Source organism: Actinia tenebrosa, unplaced genomic scaffold (genome assembly GCF_029948245.1).
Source record: "Actinia tenebrosa isolate PJP-AT-01 unplaced genomic scaffold, QUT_ActTen_1.0 PGA_scaffold14__42_contigs__length_11649687, whole genome shotgun sequence".
NCBI lineage: Eukaryota > Metazoa > Cnidaria > Anthozoa > Actiniaria > Actiniidae > Actinia > Actinia tenebrosa.
Genome location: NW_028292574.1, coordinates 7,995,831 through 8,018,895, shown reverse-complemented (window position 1 = coordinate 8,018,895; position 23,065 = coordinate 7,995,831). Strand labels below are relative to the sequence as shown.

Genomic DNA, 23,065 nt, shown 5'->3' with positions numbered 1-23,065 from the left:
GAGGCTAGTACTTTAAGTTTAACAGAATGTTTTTGCACCCAAATATAAAGCGGTCCCTTGTAGTACCTTGAAAGACTATCTGCCTGCACCTTTTAGAAAGTCCAATTTCAATTTTGAGAAAGATGAGGATATTCTTTGGAACTGCTTGTTAGCTCATTGGCTGTGAGCATCGGTCTGTTGTGTGGGGTCGTGGTTCAAGCCTCTGCCGGACCAACACTCAGGGTCTTAAAATAACTGAGGAGAAGGTTCTGCCTTTGTAATTAGACCTGTTAACGGTTAGACCTTCGCTTGGCTCGGATGACCACGTTAATGGTGGTCCCTTCCCTAATAGACTTGAGACGTTACAGGAGGACCACGAGTTTATCAGTTTAAGTACTGTAGGTGCCATCCTCTATAAACAAAGTTGATTTAGTTTAAGAGTGGAGTTGTTCACTGACAATATTTTATCTACCTTTCATCATGGCTAGGTTATTGTTGATTTTGGTCACCTGAGTTTCAAGAATGCTGTAGCAATCCAAAGAGAGAAGAGAGTATCAGAATGTGCAGACAATGATCAAGAAGGTACAGTAAACAATAAACCACAGATAGAAGAACTTTGGCTCTTTTCAAACGTCGAACTTCACATAAGTCCAACCTAATGACATCCAAGAAGATCGCCTTGTTATCTATTGTTTCAATTAGGTCCGGCTCATGTGAAGTTCGACGTTATACCCGAGCCTAAGTTTTTGGACTCGTTTTTACTTCAGTCTAAGGATCGCAAGGAATTTTGGGATTTAAAGATTGAATGTGTGTTTTGCAGCAAGTGCATATACTGTACACCTGTGCGGCAGCGGCGTATACACCTATTTCAGAAAACGTCGATCGTAGATCTGACATCTGTGACCGAAAGGAATTGTGGGTTGTAAGCTGTAATTTGTTTGTGGTTTTAATTAGTAGTTCGCAAAAAGTTAATATCTTGATATACTAACTTTGAGCGGTGACCTGCGCTGGCAAACTATCTGGGTAAGTGTATATCGAATTTTTAACGAGAAAACACTCGGTCCCCCACAATTCCAATCGGTCTCAGATTTCTGATTTCAGATATCTGAAATCTGAGAGAGACTTAGTTACTCATTGTAATATTGTCCTTTTGTGAAATGCTTTTATTTTTGCGTGTCAGTAGATGATTCGTTTGTCACACCTCTAAGCACTCCACCATCAGAGAGTGAAGAAGATATAGAATGTTCTCCAGATTTGGCGATGAAGCTGGCTGAAAGTCTGAACCCAGAGGACCTGCAGAATGCCATGTATGACAAGTAAGTATTCTTTATTATCTTACTATCTCTCTTTAGGGGCGAAGCATTTTTGGAAATACTAGTTTTTCTCAACGGCAACAGACATTACTATTGAAGGAATAGCGCGCGCGTGCTGTGTGCAGTTATAAAGCACGCGGGGACTTTTAACACGAAAGAAGTGTTAGGAGAAGCACGACGCGTATTCTCGGCACTTCTAGTTGAGTGTTCTTCCAATCCCCAAGTGCTTAATAACTTCACACAGCATAGGAACAAGGGCGGATCCAGCCAAAGTTTTTTGGGGGGGGGGGGGGGGGCTAATTGAGTTTCTTCCGTCAACACAACGAAAAACAATACAAAAAAGCATCGTTTTTTTCTGCTGAAGGGGGGGCTTCAGCCCCCCTTTGCCCCCCTAGATCCGCCCTTGAGGAAGCGGATTTTATTTCTTTTATAAAATACAAATCACAATAACCGTTATTTTAGATATGAATGACATAATTGAAAGTGCGCGCGCGTGCTGTGTGCTCTCATAAAGCACGCGCTCCCAACCAATCAGAACGCGAGATTCATAACAGTTATTTTATAAAATAGTTTCAATGCCTACATTGTTTGCTGAAAACAAACCTTTGTCTTTGCAGGTACGCGTTAGTCTTGTCAGACATACAGATGATTGTATGTCACGCCAGAGATGTCGGCAAAGAGATAGGACAAGCGTTTGGTTCTACTGACCTGCACGTCTTAGACAAGTTCACCATCTCTCTCTTCCTCGACAGGTAAAAAAGGACTATATAATGAATTTCTGTTATAATATTATGATAAAATGCTTGTTATCGTATTCTTTCTCTTTATGCCTGATTTTAGATCTTATTATGCAGACCAATTAAGATTTAGTTGCCTTAACATGGCTCTACACCATTTTCACAGTCATACGAAATTTCTTTTAAATTTCATAATTAAAAAAAAGGTTTTCTTTTAAAATTACCAAGTGTTTTCGACTTGTAATCCTGTAAAGGGTGTACAATAGATTTTCCTCATTTAGACTAAAAGAAAAAAAAAGCAAAAATGCCGTGCCGTGCCTTATAGCACTGTGTCCAAGCATTTTGATTGGTTGAGCAGTAACTTCACTTGCTGTTGTTGTTCCCCAGCATTTATCAAAAAACATACTTGTGCAGAGTCAATCGCCCCAACATATCACTTTAAAAGTGTCCGACTTTATCTTGGCTTTTTAGAGCAGATGAATGTGAAAAACTCACGGCATGAACACGGTCGTGACACACCAAGGCAAACGCCAGCTTAATCACATTGCACGAGAATTTACTCTCCATCCAATCAAATGCTCGAAACACGGCATGAACACAGCGTGGACACGGTCAAGCCAATGTAACGCACTGTCAGACCAATCACATTGCGAAAAATTCTTCATTCGAACAAATTCCAATTCGATCATGGAATGAGGGCCTCAGGTTTTGTTAGCCACTGGTTATTAAGTGCTACCCTCGTGAAAAAAGGACGTCTTTTTCATCAAGTTCGCGGCAAGGCACACATCGACCTTTTCACAGTCATACGAAAAGTGCTTTACCTCAATATCTTTCATCCTTTTCACGCAGGAGGATAATGTTCACAGCTGACCCTAAATACCCTGCTCTTTGTCTGTCTGGTAATCTTCCCAGCTTAGTGTTCCACATCAACGAGTATAAGGTACTAACAAGTACAAACAAGATAGAAAATATGTTATATGATAATTATTAATTAATGACGCTTTCTAGAATTTATTTTGCAGGTTAAACATTTTGCTGGTGGTTGTGATGTCTGTTGTTGCTGCTGCTGCTGTTGCTGCTGCTGCTGTTGTTGCTGCTGTTGTTGTTGGAGCTGTTGTTGTTGCAGCTGTTGTTGCTGCTGTTGCTGTTGTTGCTGCTGTTGCTGTTGTTGCTGCTGCTGTTGCTGTTGCTGCTGCTGCTGTTGTTGTTGCTGCTGTTGTTGCTGCTGCTGCTTCCGCTGTTACTGTTGCTCTTGTTGATACTGCTATTGCTACTGCTGTTCTGCTGTTGTTCTTCCTATTGTCCATTTTTAAAAGTCGCTTTATTGCGGTTTTCCATATTCTCTAACTCAGACATTTCAACGCCTTGTTGTGAAATGGTTTTTCACTGCTGCCAGTCAAAAACATGAAAGGTACCGACTGATTATTTTTGATTGACGGCAGCCAAAAAAAAAAAAAAAAATTTCAGCGTGCACCTCGAAGACACAGAGTTCGCAGAATATGGAAAACTGCAGTAGTAGTAGTTGTGGTAATCTAAATATCTTTACCATCTTACCTCTACTTATCTTCCAGTGTCATGCATTAACAAAGTGTGTCAACCAGCTAACCATTTCCAACACCACCAACCCTTATCCAAAAGCCTCTCAATTCACGACATCAACTCCTACAAGACTTCGATCCCCGGGTAAGAAACAACGCCTTTAAAAGTAACTATTCAACAAAATTACATCAGTTTTTTTATTTCTGTCCTCTTATTGACGATAAACTATTGTGTCATCACATTGTCAAATTAGCGTGGAACCACGAGGCGCAGACGCCCGTTGACGACAGCTTATATGTCTGTCCTCTTATTGATGATAAAAAATAGCCAATCAGCGGGCGAGAAATTTGTAAGTTACTTTAAAAATTGGTTTAGAAATTTGTGCCCTCTGATTGGTCAAGAGCTTCGAACTTTTTATCGATAACCACCTAAAGGTATAGGGCTTTTAAGTTGTGACGTATTTCCGGGTCCAGTCACACAAAAGATCTCTAAAATCTTGCCACAACTTATTTCCAGGATTTTTTCTCCACCTTCAACAATTAGATATATGAACAGAAAATCCTGCTATGGAGAAAAAACGCAGAAAATTTTTTTAAAAGTAATTGTTTATTTGGACCGGAAGTCGTTTTTCGTTCGAATTATGTCACCCTTAACATTTCTATTTATGAGATTGCGCGCGCGCGTTTGTTGGTGCGTTCCGCTTTCAAAATACTAAATAAATAAATACATATTAGGGATTAACCAATATTGTCTATCGTACTTCAAATAATCACCTGTATGATGATACTAAATGTTCACCAATAATCACTCCCCCGTCGGCGAATAATCGTTAATAGGACGTTTGCATCAATAAAGTTTAAAGTTTTAAAGTTTAAAGTTTTGCATGAAGGCGTCATTTTACTACCACTACCAAAATGCTTCGCGAATATTCCTTCTTATTCAAATTTGTATTCCCTCATGAGAATAATAAGACAGTTGGTGCTAATTAACGGAACGAAAGAAAGTGTGCAGGGGATTCTGGTAGTGGTAGTAAGTGACGCCATAATGCAAGTATTCTATTGTAACATCACTCCTTCCGTCTTTTGATGCTGGGTATAATTGACCGTCTTTAGATGCTTCAAGTAAAGAAGATCTCAATCAAAGTATGGATGAGCTGTATTATAGTATGTACAGTAGTCAGGTCACTTTGGACGAATCACCAAGGGCTAGCAGGTCAGTGACTATAAGATAATTAATGAATTACTCGTCATATTATTATCGGTCACAAATAGAAGAAACGATCGGTCGTGCTGTGTGCAGTTATAAAGCACGCAGGGATTGGAGTTTTTTTTCAAAGTTCGCCGCCCTCTATGTATTGAAAGACTCTCCGAGGACTCAAGAGAGTTTGAGTTGGAGCAAGCCAAAGATTGGGAAAACATAAGAGGAGGAGCATAGATAGCACAAAAAGCGAGGTTTTTTTTTCTTTCATAACATACAAATTAGAGTAGCCGTTGCTTTGGATACAAATAACGAAATACAAAGTGAACGTGGATGCTGTGTGCTGTCATAAACGTTTTTCTAACAGATGCATTTTGCAACATTTTTTCGAGCTTACCTTCGTTAAATTATCTCCAAAAAACGTTGCTGTCATCATTTCCTTTGGATTCCCCAGGAGATCGAGCAAAGAAATAATCGAGTCAGCAGTCGCAAGCAAAACAAGAGAGTTGATGGAAGAATCCAAATTAATCATGCTACAGTTTAGCATCGATCAGGTGTCGTGTGGGGTGCATAGTAGAGGTGGGTTATAGTAGTATAGACCATCATGGATAGAAGAATCGAAATTAATCATGCTACAGTTTAGCATCGATCAGGTGTCGTGTGGGGTGCACAGTAGAGGTGGGTTATAGTAGTATAGACCATAATTGTTGGTTAGAAGAATAGAAATTAATCTTGCTACAGTTTAGCATCGATCAGGTGTCGTGTGGGGTGCATAGTAGAGGTGGGTTATAGTAGTATAGACCATCATGGATAGAAGAATCCAAATTAATCATGCTACAGCTTATCACCCTTCTGACAATGTTCACGGTATTGATTCTACATGGGGTAAGATGTGGAATAACCCCAAAATATTTCATAGTTTGAGTGCGGCTTCTTGAAGTTATAAAGGTTTTTCCATGGCATATGCTAATGTTGTGACGTATGAGGAGTAATCATTTAACATACAAAACCTTACTGGCACACATAAATAAAATTTGGAATGCGTCAGTTTTTCCCATTGCTCTTATTGAAATTATTGCAAGTTAGTTTTCCCATAGAAGCCCGCCGGTGTTTCGAATTACAAGGAACAACAAATAACCATAAATGCCTCCTCATACGTCACAACATTAGCATATGACATGGAAAAACCTTTATAACTTTAAGAAGCCGCACTCAAACTATGAAATGTTTTGGGGTCATTCCACATCTTACCCCATGTAGAATCAACACTGATAGTATTGATAGGCACTTTAACAATGGTCAGAAATTAGTATAATGATAATTATCTAGTGACACATTTACAGTCTATAATGGTTGCTTTTTCTTCGAGCAGGTCGCTTAATAGCCGAGTTACAAGTCCATGGTGTGTCAGCGGAGTACCTCAAAAGACCATATGACATGTCCATGTCTCTTAAGGTCCATGGGTTGCAATTGGTTGATGCTATACAGGGATATGGACCTGAGTATGAGCTACTGCTGTCTTCATCACGGAGGAACTGGATGGATTCTACTGTCCAAAGTACACCGAAGAAAGGTTGGTCAAGTAAAGGATTTATTAATAAGTCTTTGTTGACAGTTTGTTTGTTTGTTTGTTTGTTTGTTTGTTTCCTCTAACTCCTATACTCGCTCTGATCTTTTTTTCCTGCCTTCTTCCTTCTTTCCTCTCTTCTTTCCTTTCCCTTTTTTTTCATCCCATTTTTCTCTTTTCCTTTGCTTTTCCTTCCGGTTTTCCTCACTCCCTTTCTTTCGTTCTTTTGCTTTCTTTGTCTTTTCTCTCTTTCATTCATACTTTATTTTGTTTTTATTCCCTCTTAAGAATGGGCCTTATTCACGCGGCAGCCATGTTGGATTGAACATTAGATTTTACCACGCGTAGCCTCAAATTCAAGCGCTTGAGAATTAATTTATTCTGGGGAAACAAAGGTTTTTATTCTCATGAGAATAAACATGGCAGCCGTGTGATAAAGGTCCACGTGTCCTTCTTCTTTGACTATTTTCATAAAAACCCCTTGCATCGAGTCCCAAGAGGAATGTTCTGGGGGAGAAAGGAATGGATTTTTTTTTTTTTTTTTTTTTCAAAAGAAAAGACGGCCTATCGTTTTGTTCCCAAGAACACTTCCTCTAGAAAATCAATGCAAGGGGTATATTCTATTTTCTATAATCTCACAGATGACAGAAGTCTTGCAGAAGCAGTTTCAAGTGCATTTTCAGCCATGGCAGACTTCATGATGACTGGAACAAAAGAGAAAACTACACCATTCAACCAATCAGTTGCCTCAAGCGAAGCAACAATGACAGGCAGCGATGAAGACTTGATTTTGTTGGAGTATAACCAAGTCAGCGAAGAATGTCCTTCTGCTGACAAGGCTTTAAGACTCGCTACTTTGCAGTTTAATACCCTTAATTGCATTGGTAAGTTAGTGGGAAACCAAGGGCGATGTAGTGGCAGTGTACTCACCTCTCACCTCTAGGGTCTCAGGTTTGATTCCTGGACTCAACATCACATACATTAGTGAAACAAGGGTGATGTAGTGGTGGTGCACTCACCTCTCACCTCTAGGGTCTCAGGTTTGATTCCTGGACTCAACATCACATACATTAGTGAACCAAGGGTGATGTAGTGGTGGTGCACTCACCTCTCACCTCTAGGGTCTCAGGTTTGATTCCTGGACTCAACATCACATACATTAGTGAACCAAGGGTGGTGTAGTGGTGGTGCACTCACCTCTCACCTCTAGGGTCTCAGGTTTGATTCCTGGACTCAACATCACATACATAAGTGAACCAATGGTGGTGTACTCACCTCTCACCTCTGGTGTCTCAGGTTAGATTCCTGGACTCAACATCACATACATTAGTAAACCAAGGGTGATGTAGTGGTAGTGCACTCGCCTATCACTTCTAGGGTCTCAGGTTTGATTCCTGGACTCAACATCACATACATTAGTGAATCAAGGGTGGTGTAATGGAAGTGCACTCACCTCTCGCCTCTAGGGTCTCAGGTTCGACTCCTGAACGTGGCTGACCTGACTCCCCTTCCGTGGTTCGAAGGTTTTCTCTGGTTTCTTTACTATTGTAATGAATAGGTTTTTTAATGTTTTTTTCTTTTTTCTCGTAGCTAACCAAGATACTCTCGCAATACTAATGCAGTTCTTTAGTTCTGCTTTTCCAAGTGAAGAAGATGGTTCACCTGCTCGTCTGGACTCGGTTCCTGAAGAACCGTCGCCAGCATTAGATGGAAATAATTATGGACAGGTATGAGACATATCTTATGATCTATATTAACTTTCAATTTTAATTTCCGGCAAACAAAATGATGATGATGATAGTGATGAACGATTTTGATAACAGAGTTCATGCAACTCTTTAACCTCTTGGAGACTCCTAGAATTTGAAATCCGCATCGCAAAAGTCCTTCAAAAAGTTGAATATTTTTTTAAAACTAAGGCTGCGTTTACAAGGTAAACTTGACCATTACATATCAATCACACGGAACCGTTTCTTTAATTGTATAAGAAATACGTTCTGTTTACATGGAACCGGATCAATATATATTCGGCTTACCGTAAGAAAAGTTATCTGGACTAGACGTTTTCACGGTATCAGTGGATTTTTTAAGCCGTGCAACTCAAAAATTCGATCTCCATTCTGCATGTTCCAAATTTTGTCCGGTACCGTGGAAACACAACCTAGATAGTTGATTGACTTCCAATGCTTGTATTGTAGTTATTTTTGATTTACTAACAGGAGAAAGAAGCGCAACCATCCCTAGAAGTCAATGCTACGTTTCGCTCCATGAATGTCCTACTGATCAGAAACACTAAAATCAACAACATCAAAACTGTCAGAAAAGTAGCAGAAGTCACCGTCAGTGAGGTCCAGATCACTGCCTCGTTTATTGAGGGACAATCAATATCAGGGTCTCTAGGGGGTCTACGAATAATGGACCTTACTCCCGAAGGCTCCCTCCATCGTTGTGTCCTTACTTGTGGGGTAACCATGGAAACAGAACTACCGTCCGAGAACCCTTATTTTTTAACAAGACTACCTGACGATAACGACGAATCACCTGCGGATTCGCGTGCTTTTAAGTTTTCTCTTCTCCGTCCTACAGCAAGTCAAAAGTGTTCTACTGTTATTTTGAACCGTTTACCGTCGAGTGAGAAGGAAATTGCCGAAATTGCTCGAAATGTTCAAGTTAGTATAAGCATGGCAACGGTGCAATATACGCACACACATAGGTTTTTATCAGAGTTAATGCTCTGTGCAGGAGACTTTGCAGATTCGGCCAAAGAGGTTGGGGAGAGTCTTCGCCAGGCTGCTAGCAGTGTTGCTATGGGACTTGTAAGTAAAAGAAAGGCTCTTGTTGATGAACTAGATTACTTGTCGTCGTCTTTTATTGCGCCGAGCCGTGACCCAGACACCCATGGGTCGCGCAGACACAGCTTCCTTAGTGATGAAGGTATTGCGAATGAACTTCTCTTAGAAGGACAAGACTTTGAAGACGATAGGACTAACAAACCCAACCAACGTGTCTACATATCTGTAGAAATAAATGCTCCTGTGGTCCATTTTCCTCGATCTTCGTCCAGTCCCGATGTTCTTGTTGCGAACTTGGGCGAAATAACAATCAGGAATACTCACATGGTTGAAATAATCGAAGACGCGGACGAATCTGGTGCAGTTGAATATGACATTGATCTTGTCCAGGTTGAAATCCAGGATATGAGTCTCTACTCATTGACTTTGTCCACTGATGAACTAAATAAGTTGTCCCATGGACAGACATTGACGGAGTCATTCCTTGGTGGTAGCCCATCTAAGGTACCTAAATCAGGCACACATATTCTACACCAGACAGGCCTACAAGTGAGTGTAGAAAGAAGATCTGAGCTTCAAGACATGCTGCAAGATGCTCCAAAGAATAAGCCCACTATATGTGTGGATGCTAGGATATTAACTCCTCTGAAGCTTGAGCTGTCGACTTACACTTATGAACAGTTGTTGAGCACAGTAGATAACCTTGGAGGAGAGAAAGGTTCCTCTAAAGTACCTCCTCCCGCTAGTGAACAGACGACACCGTCATGGACCCCTCCAACGCTATCACCAAGTTTGTCACCAACGTAAGTGAATCGAATCTTTAATACATCCTTTTAGGCCTAGGGCAAACGTCGAACTTTCCATGCACCGAACTTAATTACATCAAAGAATGCCACCTCATTATCACCTGATATCCTTTGTTTTTAATGAGTTCGGTGCATGGAAATTCGGCGTTTGCTCTAGGCCTTAGCTTGGGCGTAATGTTTTCCCATTCCAGACCATGTGTCATTTCCTTGAAAATAACTTTAAATCCAGATCCTTTGTTTGTGGTCTATCACAATCCATTACCATATCTATGGCTTCTCGCGCGCAAGCAGATGACACGTGGTCTGAAATGAAAAAGCATTGATATGTATCCATATTCGTGTGTCTTCTCGCGCGCAAGCAGATAAAACGTGGTCGGAATTGAAAAAGCATTGAGATGTATCCATATTCGTGTGTCTTCTCGAGCGCAAGCAGATAGCACGTGGTCGGAATTGAAAAAGCATTAATATGTATCCATATTCGTGTGTCTTCTCGCGCGCATGCAGATGGCACGTGGTATGAAATGAAAAAAACGTTGAGATGTATCCATATTTGTGTGTCTTTTCATTCGCAATGGTTAAATAAATGATACTCTCGGGTGTGACCCGTGGACTAAAATGGGAAAACATTATGGCCAATTGCCCTAATTTATAATGACGTCAAGGTTTGTTAACATCAGCTAAAATGATAGAAATTTAGACTAAATTTAAGCTTGATTATCTTCTCTCGAGCTATTTAGTGTAATATTTAGTTCATAAATCAAATTTCACACTGATTTAAGATGTGTTGTTGTCGTTCCATCCCCCTCTAGCGACCATGATCCCTAGCGTTAAAAACGGTTGTTTTGATGTGACGTCATTATGAAATAGGGCAATTCAAATAGGTCAGGCAAGAGGTGTATTTAGCTTCTATATTTCAGTATTTTAGAATTTCTTTTATTTCACCATACATTATTCTACGTATCAGTCTTGTGTTTTCAGGATTTTTTCTTTTCCTTCTTTTTCTTTCCTTTTATTTATTTTTTCCTCCGAGGAGAGAGATAAAACATCCAACAAAATGAAAATCAAAGGAGACTGTCAGCAGGGAAATTAAATAGTTTCATGTTTACCACACCAGGTCGTCATCATCTAATCTTCAATCACTGCTGACTGACCAGGGCGTTACCTCAAGACGAGTAACATTTGCTCCAGAAACACCTTTACGCAAGGTTAAAAGCCCAAATGAGGAACACACAGACGTCGATGATGACAATACACCAGCACGAGCGAACATAACTGTACCGCATTTTAGCGTCAAACTCTGCGGAGAACTCAAAGGTGTTGAACACGAAATCGTAGATATAATGTTTCATGATTTTTACATGAACTTTGAAAGTACGAACCCTACTGTCACTGTGTTCGACGTATATCTAGGTGGGCTACTCGTACAGGATTTGCTACAAAGCCCCGATTCTTCATACTCCTATTTAATGTCTTCGTCACTAGCATCACAATCTAAAAACCTCCATCGTTCGATCTGTGCGCGCACTTCAGTTTTATCAACATCATGTCCCACTGTATCGGAGTGTGGATTGAACTCTGATTTATCGACTTCTCTGCCATCGTACTTTCCCGAGTCCCCAGTTCATAAAGGTATTCCGTTCCGTACGTTATCGCCTCTGCGGCCTTTGAAGCATGAAAAGTCGCCGTCGTTGCCAAGTGTTAGTCTTACTGAAGAAGGGAGTATTGAGGTGGAGGAAAGGAGTCGGAAGATATCAGAGGAAAAACAGAACCACAAAGACAATGCTTTGGCTACTATTAAGGTTACGTTGGTTAAGAAGGAAAATGAGGAGTTTGTATCTAAATACAAGTCGGTAAGTATTGTTACATACACCAATTTGATAAACTGTTGCTCTGCACTGACTAGCCTTTCATCCAGCTGAGCGGTGAATTTTGTTTCAGCAAATCACAGCGCGTTTATCTGTTTCTCCTCCGGCCCTCATTCCTAGGGTACTCTAACCCAGCTTTTGCGTATTTTTCAGTTTTCTTTTGACTAAATTATAATAGACGTGCCTACGAGAAACTGAAATATGGAAAGGAAGCAATTTCACTTTACTGCCACTTTTGACCACAAGGCTAGTCAGTCGCTAGTCGGTGCTGCCTGCCGTGCAGACGTTTTTAGTGTCGGCAGGCTATAGTCGGTGCAGAACAATCGTTATTCAAATTGGTCGCCATATTTCGATCCTGTGTATTTTTTTATGTACTTCTTTGATAGACGCAAACTGGGGTTTTTCAATTGCAATTAAAGTTGCAATTAGATGAAATAGATTAGATAAAAGAGCCATTCTGCGGAATTTCCTTCTTAACAGACAGACAGAATTTCCCCCATAACTGCACATCTATTATCACCCTCTTCCTTTCTTCCCTCCCTCCCCCTTTCTCCCTTCCACCCCCCCCCCCCCCCCCTTCCCCACCTCCCCACCCCGTCCCGCCCCACCTCTAATTATTAACCTGGGTCAAGCTGTACTTTTGATGTTCCAGCTAATTTCTCGTTTCGTATTCTTTAAGGTGAATCGACTGATCAAAGTAGACTTCAACTCCCTGGACACCGTGGTTAACCTTCAGACCTGGGTGCTTGTGCTGGACTTCTTTGGTATTGGTGTTCCACAGCCCAGCCAGTCTCAACCAAGTACTCCTATGACTACACAGGTCCCTACGTCGATAGGCGACGTGAGTCCAGCTCAGTCTTCTGTTAACACTGGTGCGTAGTAGTCCCTTTTAGCTTGGAAGCCTATTGTTTTCCATTCAAGACCATGTGTCATTCTCTTGAGAACATTTTTTTCCCTCTTTACCTTGGGCATAATTGTTTCCCATCATCATCTTTATCATCATCTTTATTTATAACCACTAGATATAGCTTACAGAGGTCAAGTTATGAGTTTATGAGGTCAAGTGTCATTCTCTTTCGCATTCAGACCAAGTGTCATTCTCTTGAGAATAAAATTATTTGTTCGAGTTATATCAATATTCTTGAGTATAGAAAGGTTTTGCACCATCAAGTGTAGGCATCTATTATACAGCTTGGGCTGCCTGTGGTTAGATGGCAGAACAATAAAATCCCTTTGCTCTCGGGAATTGAATTCTTTCTCATGTAAAACGATTGTATTGTTCCTCCCATCTAACATGACTGCCGTCACGTGATGGTGCAAAACCTCTATTCTCTTGCGTAACCGTTAAACAAAGAAATGGTACTCTAGGGAATGACATGTGGTCGAAACATCCAGTAGTCCAACCAAACTAACCTTTAGCTTGGGGGAAAACAGGAATCAATCATTTGCGCCAAGAAATAGTAAGGCCAAATAAGGCGCTAAGGCTTCTTGTCGTTTGAATTCGTTTCATAATGGAAAATATTACATACATGATTAATCGTTCTCAGTTGAAATTCTCAATCATCTTTTCTTTTGTCTTATTCTATCATATAAACACTCCTTTCTACCACATCTTTCTCTTTTACTCCGACGAAGGACTAGCGTCCGAAACGTCAGTCGTTTGTTTTTGTTTCCTTGCCTACTGTACCTTGTTCTCATTAGTTTCTTTTGTCTTATTCTATCATATAAACACTCCTTTCTACCACCTTTTTCTCTTTTACTTCGACGAAGGACTAGCGTCCGAAACGTCAATAAGTTTTTTTCATCTTTTTACGGTGTATAATTTACCTTTTTATCATTACAAATCATCTTTTTACTCAGAATTGAAGACCAGCCAGGATGAAGAAGAAATCAGCACAGAGATTGATCTACAAGTCCAGTCCCTCACACTGACACTTAACAAGTCCCAGTATCCCCTTGCCAAGGCCAAGGTCACGGGTCTATCATGTGACCTGAAGATGAGGGAGGGTCACTTGACTGCAGATGGCAAGCTGACGAGTGTTTCACTGACTGATATGTCACCACATGGATCTCTGTATAGAGAAAAGTACGGATAAGAGAGCATAACTAAGAGAGCGAAACTTCTTAATAACGCGCGGGCCGTGTAAATCCCCGGTTGGGCTATTTTTAGCAACCGGATGCAATTCAAATTTCGCCTTACCCTACTCCCGCGCGTCATCAACTTGTGCGCGCGAACTCTTTCCGTTTCGTTTTTAGTGATCAAAACAATAACTAAAAGTTGATGACGCACATGGGTAGGGTAAGGCAAAATTTAAACTGTATCTGGCTACCGAAAATAAGTAAGGATTGGTAAGGGTTAATTTTTTTTGATACTCGCGTCTCGGTAAATATTTAACAATTGTTCGCCAAAAGCGAAGTGAATATCGGGTAATATTTACCGAGGCGCGAGTCTTGAAGCGGCGAGGTAAAACTTCCTCGATATTCACTGAGCCTGAGGCGAATAATTGTTTTAGTATTTTTAACATAAGTGGATTTAATAAATAACGGAGAGAGAAATTTTTTTCAAATTCTATTAATCTTTGTAAGCAGCACAAACTAAGTAAACGAGCGTGCGCGTGTTATGTTCAACTGTAGGTGGGTGAATATAACATCATAAAGACGTAAATTGTGACCAATGAGCGCGCCGGATTTATTATATTCACTTGTGTAAAAATACTAAACGTATTCTGATTTGTTTGTTTGTTTTTTGTTTTGTTTTGTTTCGTTTTTGTTTTTTTCGTTTTGTTTTTTTTTGTTTTTTTTTTTTTGTTTTTTTTTTGTTTTTTTTTGGTTTTTGTTTTTTGTTTGTTTTGTTTTTGTTTTTTTTTTGTTGTTTTTTGTTTTGTTTTGTTTTTTTGTTTTGTTTTATTCATTTATTATTATTTTTCATGTGCAGGTTCACTTCGTGTGGAGACGAAGCTTTGAGTTTCCACTACTTCAAGTAAGTATGTTTTTTTAGCTTAATTAGAATGGTTTTACTGCGTCTGGATTTTTGGTTAAATTATTATAATTTTATTATAAATTTGAAAACACAAGACAATGTGCCACGTAGGCTCAGTTAGTTGAGCATAGTACTTTCGTGCTGGAGGTCGTGGTTTAAGAACCGGCTGTAAAATAAAAACAAGGTGTTGCCTTTGTGATAACAACTACAAATGGTTAGACCTTCACGTGGCTCGGATGACCACGTAAAATGGCGGTCCTGTCTCTCCACTCTACCTCACTCTGCGACGGAGGGACGTAAAAGAACCACTGAAATCGTAAAGAAACCCTAGCAGTAACCACCCTCATTACCTAGCCTTTACTAATGATATATTAATGGCTTGATTGTGGGATGTGTATGGGGATTTTATGAGGTTGGAAATTGGTGCAATGTAACTGGATGCAGACCTTGTGTCCTATTATGTAGCAACAGTAGCGGGCAAATTCTTAAATATGAAAATAATTTTGATGTATATAGGTATGATGACCCCGATCCGTACTTACAAAGAGAAAACGACATGAGCCTCTCACTGCGCATGTCATCAGTTCAGTACGTGCACACTAAACGGTTCATCACAGAACTGATAGCCTTCTGTCAACACTTCCTACAACTGCAGGAAGTCCTGGGTAGAATGAGAGCTGAGTCTGCTGGTAACGAGGTATGTTGAATATATAAGTGTATACTGTTTGGATTCCTGGTATTAGTGGAGACTGAGAATGAATTTTACGTGAAACCGCAAACCGGGAGTAATGCAGGCTCTATACGTAATATTTTTTTCCCATTTCAGACCACGTGTCATTCTCTTGAGAATAAGATTCTTTAAGATTTGAGTTGTATCCATAACCATGTGTCTTCTCATGCGCTACCATTAAACAAAAGATGCTCTAGGGAATGACACGGTCCATTCAGGGACTCCTTTTGAATCATATTTTGTCATTGTGTTATTCTAGGCCATACTGTACCTTAGCTTGTTTATTCTTTCAATTAATACTTTGTGTTTCCGTATATCTATATATTTATATTTTTTGTGTACATATGTAAATGTCTTCTATCTTTTGTACTTTACATTTCGCTTGTAAATATCAAATCTAATACCACTACTGTAATCTTCAATATATATTTATACACTTTTGTAAATATTTGGGTACTAAAATAAACTATGTATGTATGTAGGTATCCTGGATGTTTGGTCGAAGTGCTCGTATAACTCTAGACATCAAAGCTGGTAGTCCTGTCATTCTCATCCCTCGTTCCTCCAAATCACCTCACATGCTGGTAGCTGATCTGGGGGACCTGACTGTTGACAATGCCTTCTTATGGGAGGAGTCCCCGGGGACTATTGCTTACCCACTCACTAAAACGAGATCTTCTTCTGGTAAGGAGAGGACATCTTATCTTATGATTCAAATTATTTTTTTCATCGTTTTGATTGGCCGAGATAAATGCAAATAACTACCTCCAAATAATATTCTGCTCATGCGCATTATGATCCATAGCCGTTTTGCTTCAAATAACTCTACTCATGCGCAGTAACAATGCTTCTGTCAACATGATTCGCTTCAATCCCTATGACTTGGTCTTAAAATTGTCCTTTTCGGTGCTAGCCGTCACGTGGTATAAATGGTGTTGGATTGCGTTAAGAAATTTCAGATCAATTTCATTAGCCAGCTCTCTAAACAGCAGTGAGAATAGCTTCAATCAACTTACACAAATCATATTTTGCTCGTACTGACTAAACAAACCAAGTATCTAATTTGTTTTAAAATGAGTAAATTTGTACGGAGATCCGAGAACAATGTCCGTACTTCTTAACGACTGCAACACATGCAACATTATTTATACCACGCAAAGGCTAGCGCCGAAAAATTGAATTCTTTTCAATCTATTTTTTATTCGTTTGCTTCATTGTTTACTTTCAGATGTCTCGAAATCCAATGCTCGACAGAAGTGTTTGTTAGACTGTATGACGGTAGACCTAGAAGAAATGGATCTGTTTACTGCTGTCAGGGTCCCAGCCACTGTCCAACATGGCGGAAGAAAGTTTACTTACACTAGACAAGTAAGCAACGAACTAACCTCTTACCCAGGCTAAGGCTACTCCATCAGCTCTCCCAAATCCAAAATGGCGAGTTTCACAAGTTTCCATCTGATATCGCGAGCGAGCGAGTCCGCGAGCTTACAATGGAAAACCAGAATTCGTGATAAAGGCCCATGCTTGAGTTACGCATACTAAATTGATCTTAATTCTCCTACAGGGTGTTAGGTTGTTGAAAGAAAAATGTCGACTCAACTTGAAGATCGAACGCAACCTTGATTGGTCCTTTAGCAAAGCTGGTATGCCAAGTTTTTTCCTTAGTTCTTGGGGAGCATGCTACGTCATAGCCGCCATATTGGTTGACGATAACAAAGCATTCCTCATTAGCTTCTCTTGTTAGATCAACCAAGATGGCGACTGTTTCATTGTTATTCACATCTCAAGGGATTTTGAGTCGTTTGGTTGCACCTGAAAACTACAAAAAATGTTTTACTCACTATAGAAGTTTTGCACCACCACGTAACGGCAGCGATGTTAGATGGCAGGAACAATAGGATCGTTTTACATGAGAAAGAAGTCAATTCCCGAGATAAAATGGATATTATTGTTCTGCCATTTAACCACAGGCAGTCCAAGCTGGATTATGGCGCGGGCACGTGATGGTGCAAAACCTCTATATACTTGTATTATGGCTTCATTAACTACAACTACCAGAACCCCTCAGCTGTACACTCTGCTTTATCCAGTTAATCATCACCAATTGTCTTACTATTCTCATGAGGAAATACAATTCGAATGAGAAAGAAAATTCACAAAGCATTTTGGTAGTGGTAGTAAAATGACGTCATCATGCCAACTCCCTATTATCATGTATTAACCGCTTTATATACTTGTCCTTTCTTCTCTAGTGGCAGACTTCTTGTGTAGTGGGCGTCTGTCTTCAGTGTATGCCAGTTTAGATTATTCCCAGTACGGCTTGATACTTGGTATGTTGGGTGAGAACTTCGGGGAAGAACTTGAAGAGTTTGAAAGGCCTTCGTCATTCTTGCAGGACCCTTTGGGTGAGGTAAGTAAGGGCCTTGGCAAAATTCGATTCAATTTTATTTTCCACTGATTATAAATAGATGTAAATACAAAGTAAATAGTTGTAATTGGCCCTTTGTAGCTCAGTAATCACGTGCTGATTAATTCACTAAGAGCAAATGAATGAACATCTTGATTCCCATGGGTGACATATACTGGTGAGCAAACAAACTTTCTACATCCTCTTTCTTGAGATCGTAATAAAACTACATTTTGTAATACACTAGATACACATCGTTTCATTTAGTTATTTACAAGTAGCTAAAAAGAATCACCAATTTAAAATAAATGAAAAATTTTGCTCATTAGTACAGACACGTGACCGATAACTGCAAAGGCACTATTAAATAGATAATAGACCTAATCCTCTGTTTTCCTATTTAATCTCGTATTTAATTCCGCGATTCTAAAGAAGCAAAATAAAATAAGAGCATTAAATTGCGTGAAAATGTGTAAGCAAATCGTCTTTATTTTCCTAAAAAATACATTAGGAACGTCAATACGTTTTCCCATTTCAGACCATGTGTCATTCTCTTGAGAATAAGATTCTTTCTTGGAGTTGTATCCATATTCATTTGTCTTCTGATACACATCTTTTAAACAAAGAAATGATACTCTAGGGAATGACACGTGGTATAAAATGGGGGGAAATTAAATTACCAAGAGTGTGGACTACAGAGAAGTCCATCAAAACCTGTCTAACTCGTTTGCATTTTGTAGCCCCCAGAGTTTGAAGAAGTATGGACTACACTGAAGATGAGCATTGAGCTTGTGAATGTCAGCCTAGAACTTCTTCCGGTCCAAGTGTTTGAGCATCCGGAGGAATATCTCGATACACCCCTCCCCTCCTTAGCCAGAATTGACTTCGTTAGATCCAAATTTGAATTCGAGACGTTTTCTGATTGGTCAAAAACGATTGATTTGGTTTCTGCAGAAGTAATCTTTGAGGACACAAGAGGTAAGGATGTCAAAAGACCATGCTCTTCCTCCTGCTCCTGCTCCTGCTCCTGCTCCTGCTCCTGCTCCTGCTCCTGCTCCTGCTCCTGCTTCTTCTTCTTTGCTTTATCTTCCTCCTTGTTCTTTAATTCTTCTTCCCCATCCTCCCTCTTTGAGAATGAAAAAACAATTCCATTCCCCCATGCCCATTCCCACCTTGTCTTTTGTATTTCTCATTCCCAATGACCTAAATCCCAGACCTCCTACACCAAATCCCAGACCTCGTAGACTAAATACCAGACCTCGTAGACTAAATACCAGACCTCGTACACCAAATCCCAGACCTCGTAGACTGAATCCCAGACCTCGTAGACCAAATCCCACACCTCGTACACCAAATCCCACACCTCGTACACCAAATCCCACACTTCGTACACCAAATCCCACACCTCGTACACCAAATCCCACACCTCGTACACCAAATCCCACACCTCGTACACCAAATCCCACACCTCGTACCCCAAATCCCACACCTCGCACACCAAATCCCACACCTCGTAGACTGAATCCCAGACCTCGTACCCCAAATCACACACCTCGTACATCAAATCCCACACCTCGTACCCCAAATCCCACACCTCGTACCCCAAATCCCACACATCGTACCCCAAATCCCACACCTCGTACCCCAAATCCCATTTTTCAACGCCCACCTAACATTTCATGTCATGTTTCAGATATGGACGATTCCGACCCATGTGTCTTCAAAGAGGTTTTACTTCCTAAGACACGAAGAGACTCCTCTACAGAAGAGATTTCCTTGCAGTTTGAAGTCCATTACCTTGACACGACCAAAAAGACTCTCCTGACCTTCCTATTCAACCACAGCCGTATCGTGTTGATTATCGACTACGTACTGGATACCTACAACTTTATCATGGGCAAGATGTTCCCAAGTGGTAAGGACAGTAAGATGCGCTTGATATAAAATACTTCAAATAATAGGGTGGCATGGGTGGCGTAGTGGTTGACTGCTCGCCTCTCCCTACGGCCCTCGGGCTTTATATGGCTTATTAACTCCGTTCTCGATATTTAACTCTAACTTATAGAATTTAGTTATACCGAGTGTGGAATCTCACGATATAGACAGTTTTCTCAAGGTTGCGTGCGCATCCAAAGTTAAGGAACTTGGCGGGCCACGTTACCAGAACACGAGTATTATCATGCATTGCTATGACATTTTTTTTCGATAGCAATTCATAAAATCGATTTTTCTCCTCTTTAAATATAAAATTGCCTTCTCAGTTTTACGAATTTCTGTTATTCAGTTTTGTGGCCGTCAAGTTGGATGCGTACGCAGCCTTGAGAAAACGGTCTATTGCCCTGTATGGTGAAATATCACAAAATATTAAGTGATGTCTTATGAATTATTCGTTTTACCGCAATCTACTTCTCTTACTCAGAAGAACCCAGTAAGGTTGACCACAGCAACCAAAACAACGAGGAGGCACGAGATTCAAACTCTGCCGTGTACCAGTCCCCACCGGCGGCTGAATCAGGCGTGGTTACAAAGTGTGAGCTGCAAAATTCTCAAGACCAGACACCTAAGACGTTTGAAATGAAGGTCAATATATCAGGAACTGAGTTTGTGTTACTGGAGAATCTGGGCAGCCTGGATACTAATGCTGTCGTACTCAAGGTAAAGTTTGTCCTATAAACTGAATAGTGTCTTTGCACTATCACGTGATGGCAGCCATGACAGGAGGCACAACAATAGATATTCATTCCCCTGGGAAACTGAATTCTTTTTCATGTGAATTAGATGAGACCGGATTCAATAGAACTCTTCGGCTCTGACATAATGTTTTCCCATTTCAGACCACGTCATTCCCTAGAGTATCATTTCTTTGTTTAGGGTTTGCGCTCGGTTGCACATGAGAAGACACATGAATATAGATACAGTTCAAACAAAGAATCTTATTCTCAAGGGAATGACACGTGGTCTGAAATGGGAAAACATTACCCAAAGGCGAAGAGGTCTATTGTTCCTGCCTCCGTTCATGGCTACCATTTAATCGCGAAAATAGAACCACAGACTTGAGTGCTCGGGTTTCAGTTGCTTGAGTTCGAGTATGCGTGTTCATACCGTGGCTAGGCAAGGCACATTTCTTACTTTATTTATTTTTTGGTCATTTCAGATCACAGCAGTATTAGCGTGGCGTCCTCATCTCCATACCCAGAAATGGTTATCCTGCAGCGTACAAAGCCTCGAGATGTTCTCGTGTATATATTCCTGTGAAGAAGAGACCGCACAGTCTATTATTGACCCTACAGCAGCTCTGATTGAACTGAACAATGCTAGACGTCAAGTTGGTCGTAGGACGGCTGGTCTCCTTGATATAACCAGCAGCCAGCTACCAAGTATTGAGGTGAGCCAGTCTGGTGTTTAGTCGTCTAAATGTTTGGTAGTCCAGAACTAGACCTACTTATATTTCTGTTTGCGGGCGAGCAAAGATGCATGGGAATGAAATAAATCAGTACAACCACAATCACTATGATCACAATCATTGTGTAGTTGGATTGCACGCGTAAAAGCGAAAAATGGGTCCAGCTCTGGACTAGTCGTTTCGTCGCTCGTTCTTCAAACGTTATTTGTTTTCTTATTTTTTGTTTGTTTTGTTTTGTTTTGTTTTGTTTTGTTTTTGGTTTTTTTTTTGCGCCATTTTTTTTTATTTGGGGGGGGGGGGGGGTTGTTTTATCTGTTCGTTTGTTTTCTTGCGTGTTTGCTTTTGGTTTGCTCCCGTTTATATATTTGTCTGTCTGTTTATTCATTTTTCCTTATGGCTGTTTAAGTTTCTCGTTGGTTCGTTTATTTGTTCATTCGTCTTCTTTTGTCTTTGTGCATGTATTCCCCTTCAAGGTTGGTTTTTTCGTTGACTTTTTATTCGTTCATGCATCTGCGCATCCGTTCGTTAATCTAGGTGTTTAGCCGCTCATTTTTCAAATTCTTTAATGCTCTTGTTTGTTTTTTCTTAATTTTTGTTTGTTTGTGTTTTCGCTTTCATGTTTGTTTTTGTTATTTTCTTCCATGCTTCTGCGCGTGCGTGCGTTCGTTCATCTGTCCGTCTGTCCTTACATAAAACACTCACTGTTCCTTCATGTCACCTTGCTGTTTCATTTGTTCCTAGGTGAATCTCCATTCCTCCTTTAACATGAGGATCTCGTACAATGACTATAAACTCTACCTGGAAATCTTTGAGTCGGTTACCAAACAGCTCAATAAAGCAATGAAGGCTGATGCTAAACCACAACAAGAAACTATGGAGCACGACTTTGATGGTAAGTCTTGGTTTTACTTGTAATTGCCACAACAGTTTAGGTAGGTTGCGTAAGGCGTCCTAAAATATACACAAGAGAGCGTAAATAAGAGAGGGAAACTTCTTAATAACGCGCGCGTCATGTAAATTTCCGTTTGGACAATTTTTAGTAACCGGATGCAGCTTACGTTTTGCCTTACATTACTTGCGCGCTGGCGCTCGTTTGGCCCCAATTAAAACAGGTCATTCTTTTCAATATAACTTTTCTATTAAGCTAATAGGGCAGCGCACAGATTCTAAAAGTAGCTTAAAGACTCAGACAAGCGTGTCGGGTATTATACGAACCGATTTTATTATTTTTACTTAAAGTTAGAATAATAACCTAATTAAGCAAAGATCTACTGCGATCGGCTATAAAACTTATTTGTTGAAAGTAAAGTTTCAGTTTGTTTGTCCGAGTTTCGTTTCTGTCTTTGTTTATTTGATGTCATCTAAGCGCTGCGATACTATTGATTTCTTTTGCTCCCCCAAACGAATGACTAAATTCAGAAAGCACGCGCTCCAAACCAATTACAACAGTTATTCTATATTAGTGATTCTTGACCCGCAGAGAAACTAGTTAAGAGACTCGTTGAACTTGGTTTCCAAGAAGAAGATTGCATCAAAGCTCTCACAGCAACATCTGGCCGACTAGACGCATCAGCAACATGGCTACTAGAGAATGCCACACCCATTGTCCCTACAAACAGCGCTGCAGACAACGCTGGATGGCAGTTTGCTGGGTTTGAGGTAAGGATATACACTTGCTTAAGACGACCACTATTTTTTCTCGAGAAAACGAATGCACTTTTTGTTGTGGACGACATGCATACACGCATGC

General features: G+C 40.3%; 1 protein-coding gene across 1 annotated transcript in view; it reads left to right on the top strand.

Annotated features, from left to right (window-relative positions):
- LOC116294927 (intermembrane lipid transfer protein VPS13D) overlaps window positions 1-23,065 on the top strand; it is a 65,770-nt gene that overhangs the window by 14,398 nt on the left and 28,307 nt on the right. Inside the window, exons 16-41 of the mRNA XM_089029733.1 lie at window positions 468-561; window positions 1,163-1,295; window positions 1,910-2,044; window positions 2,879-2,969; window positions 3,601-3,712; window positions 4,681-4,780; window positions 5,220-5,344; window positions 6,138-6,338; window positions 6,974-7,216; window positions 7,923-8,059; window positions 8,552-9,927; window positions 11,045-11,780; window positions 12,475-12,667; window positions 13,656-13,881; window positions 14,731-14,775; window positions 15,292-15,472; window positions 15,988-16,189; window positions 16,734-16,873; window positions 17,070-17,148; window positions 17,758-17,915; window positions 18,653-18,890; window positions 19,606-19,827; window positions 20,332-20,567; window positions 21,067-21,297; window positions 22,057-22,207; window positions 22,796-22,974. Of these exons, the coding sequence (XP_088885859.1) occupies window positions 468-561; window positions 1,163-1,295; window positions 1,910-2,044; window positions 2,879-2,969; window positions 3,601-3,712; window positions 4,681-4,780; window positions 5,220-5,344; window positions 6,138-6,338; window positions 6,974-7,216; window positions 7,923-8,059; window positions 8,552-9,927; window positions 11,045-11,780; window positions 12,475-12,667; window positions 13,656-13,881; window positions 14,731-14,775; window positions 15,292-15,472; window positions 15,988-16,189; window positions 16,734-16,873; window positions 17,070-17,148; window positions 17,758-17,915; window positions 18,653-18,890; window positions 19,606-19,827; window positions 20,332-20,567; window positions 21,067-21,297; window positions 22,057-22,207; window positions 22,796-22,974 (5,964 nt within the window). The remainder of the gene's footprint in view (window positions 1-467; window positions 562-1,162; window positions 1,296-1,909; window positions 2,045-2,878; window positions 2,970-3,600; window positions 3,713-4,680; window positions 4,781-5,219; window positions 5,345-6,137; window positions 6,339-6,973; window positions 7,217-7,922; window positions 8,060-8,551; window positions 9,928-11,044; window positions 11,781-12,474; window positions 12,668-13,655; window positions 13,882-14,730; window positions 14,776-15,291; window positions 15,473-15,987; window positions 16,190-16,733; window positions 16,874-17,069; window positions 17,149-17,757; window positions 17,916-18,652; window positions 18,891-19,605; window positions 19,828-20,331; window positions 20,568-21,066; window positions 21,298-22,056; window positions 22,208-22,795; window positions 22,975-23,065) is intronic.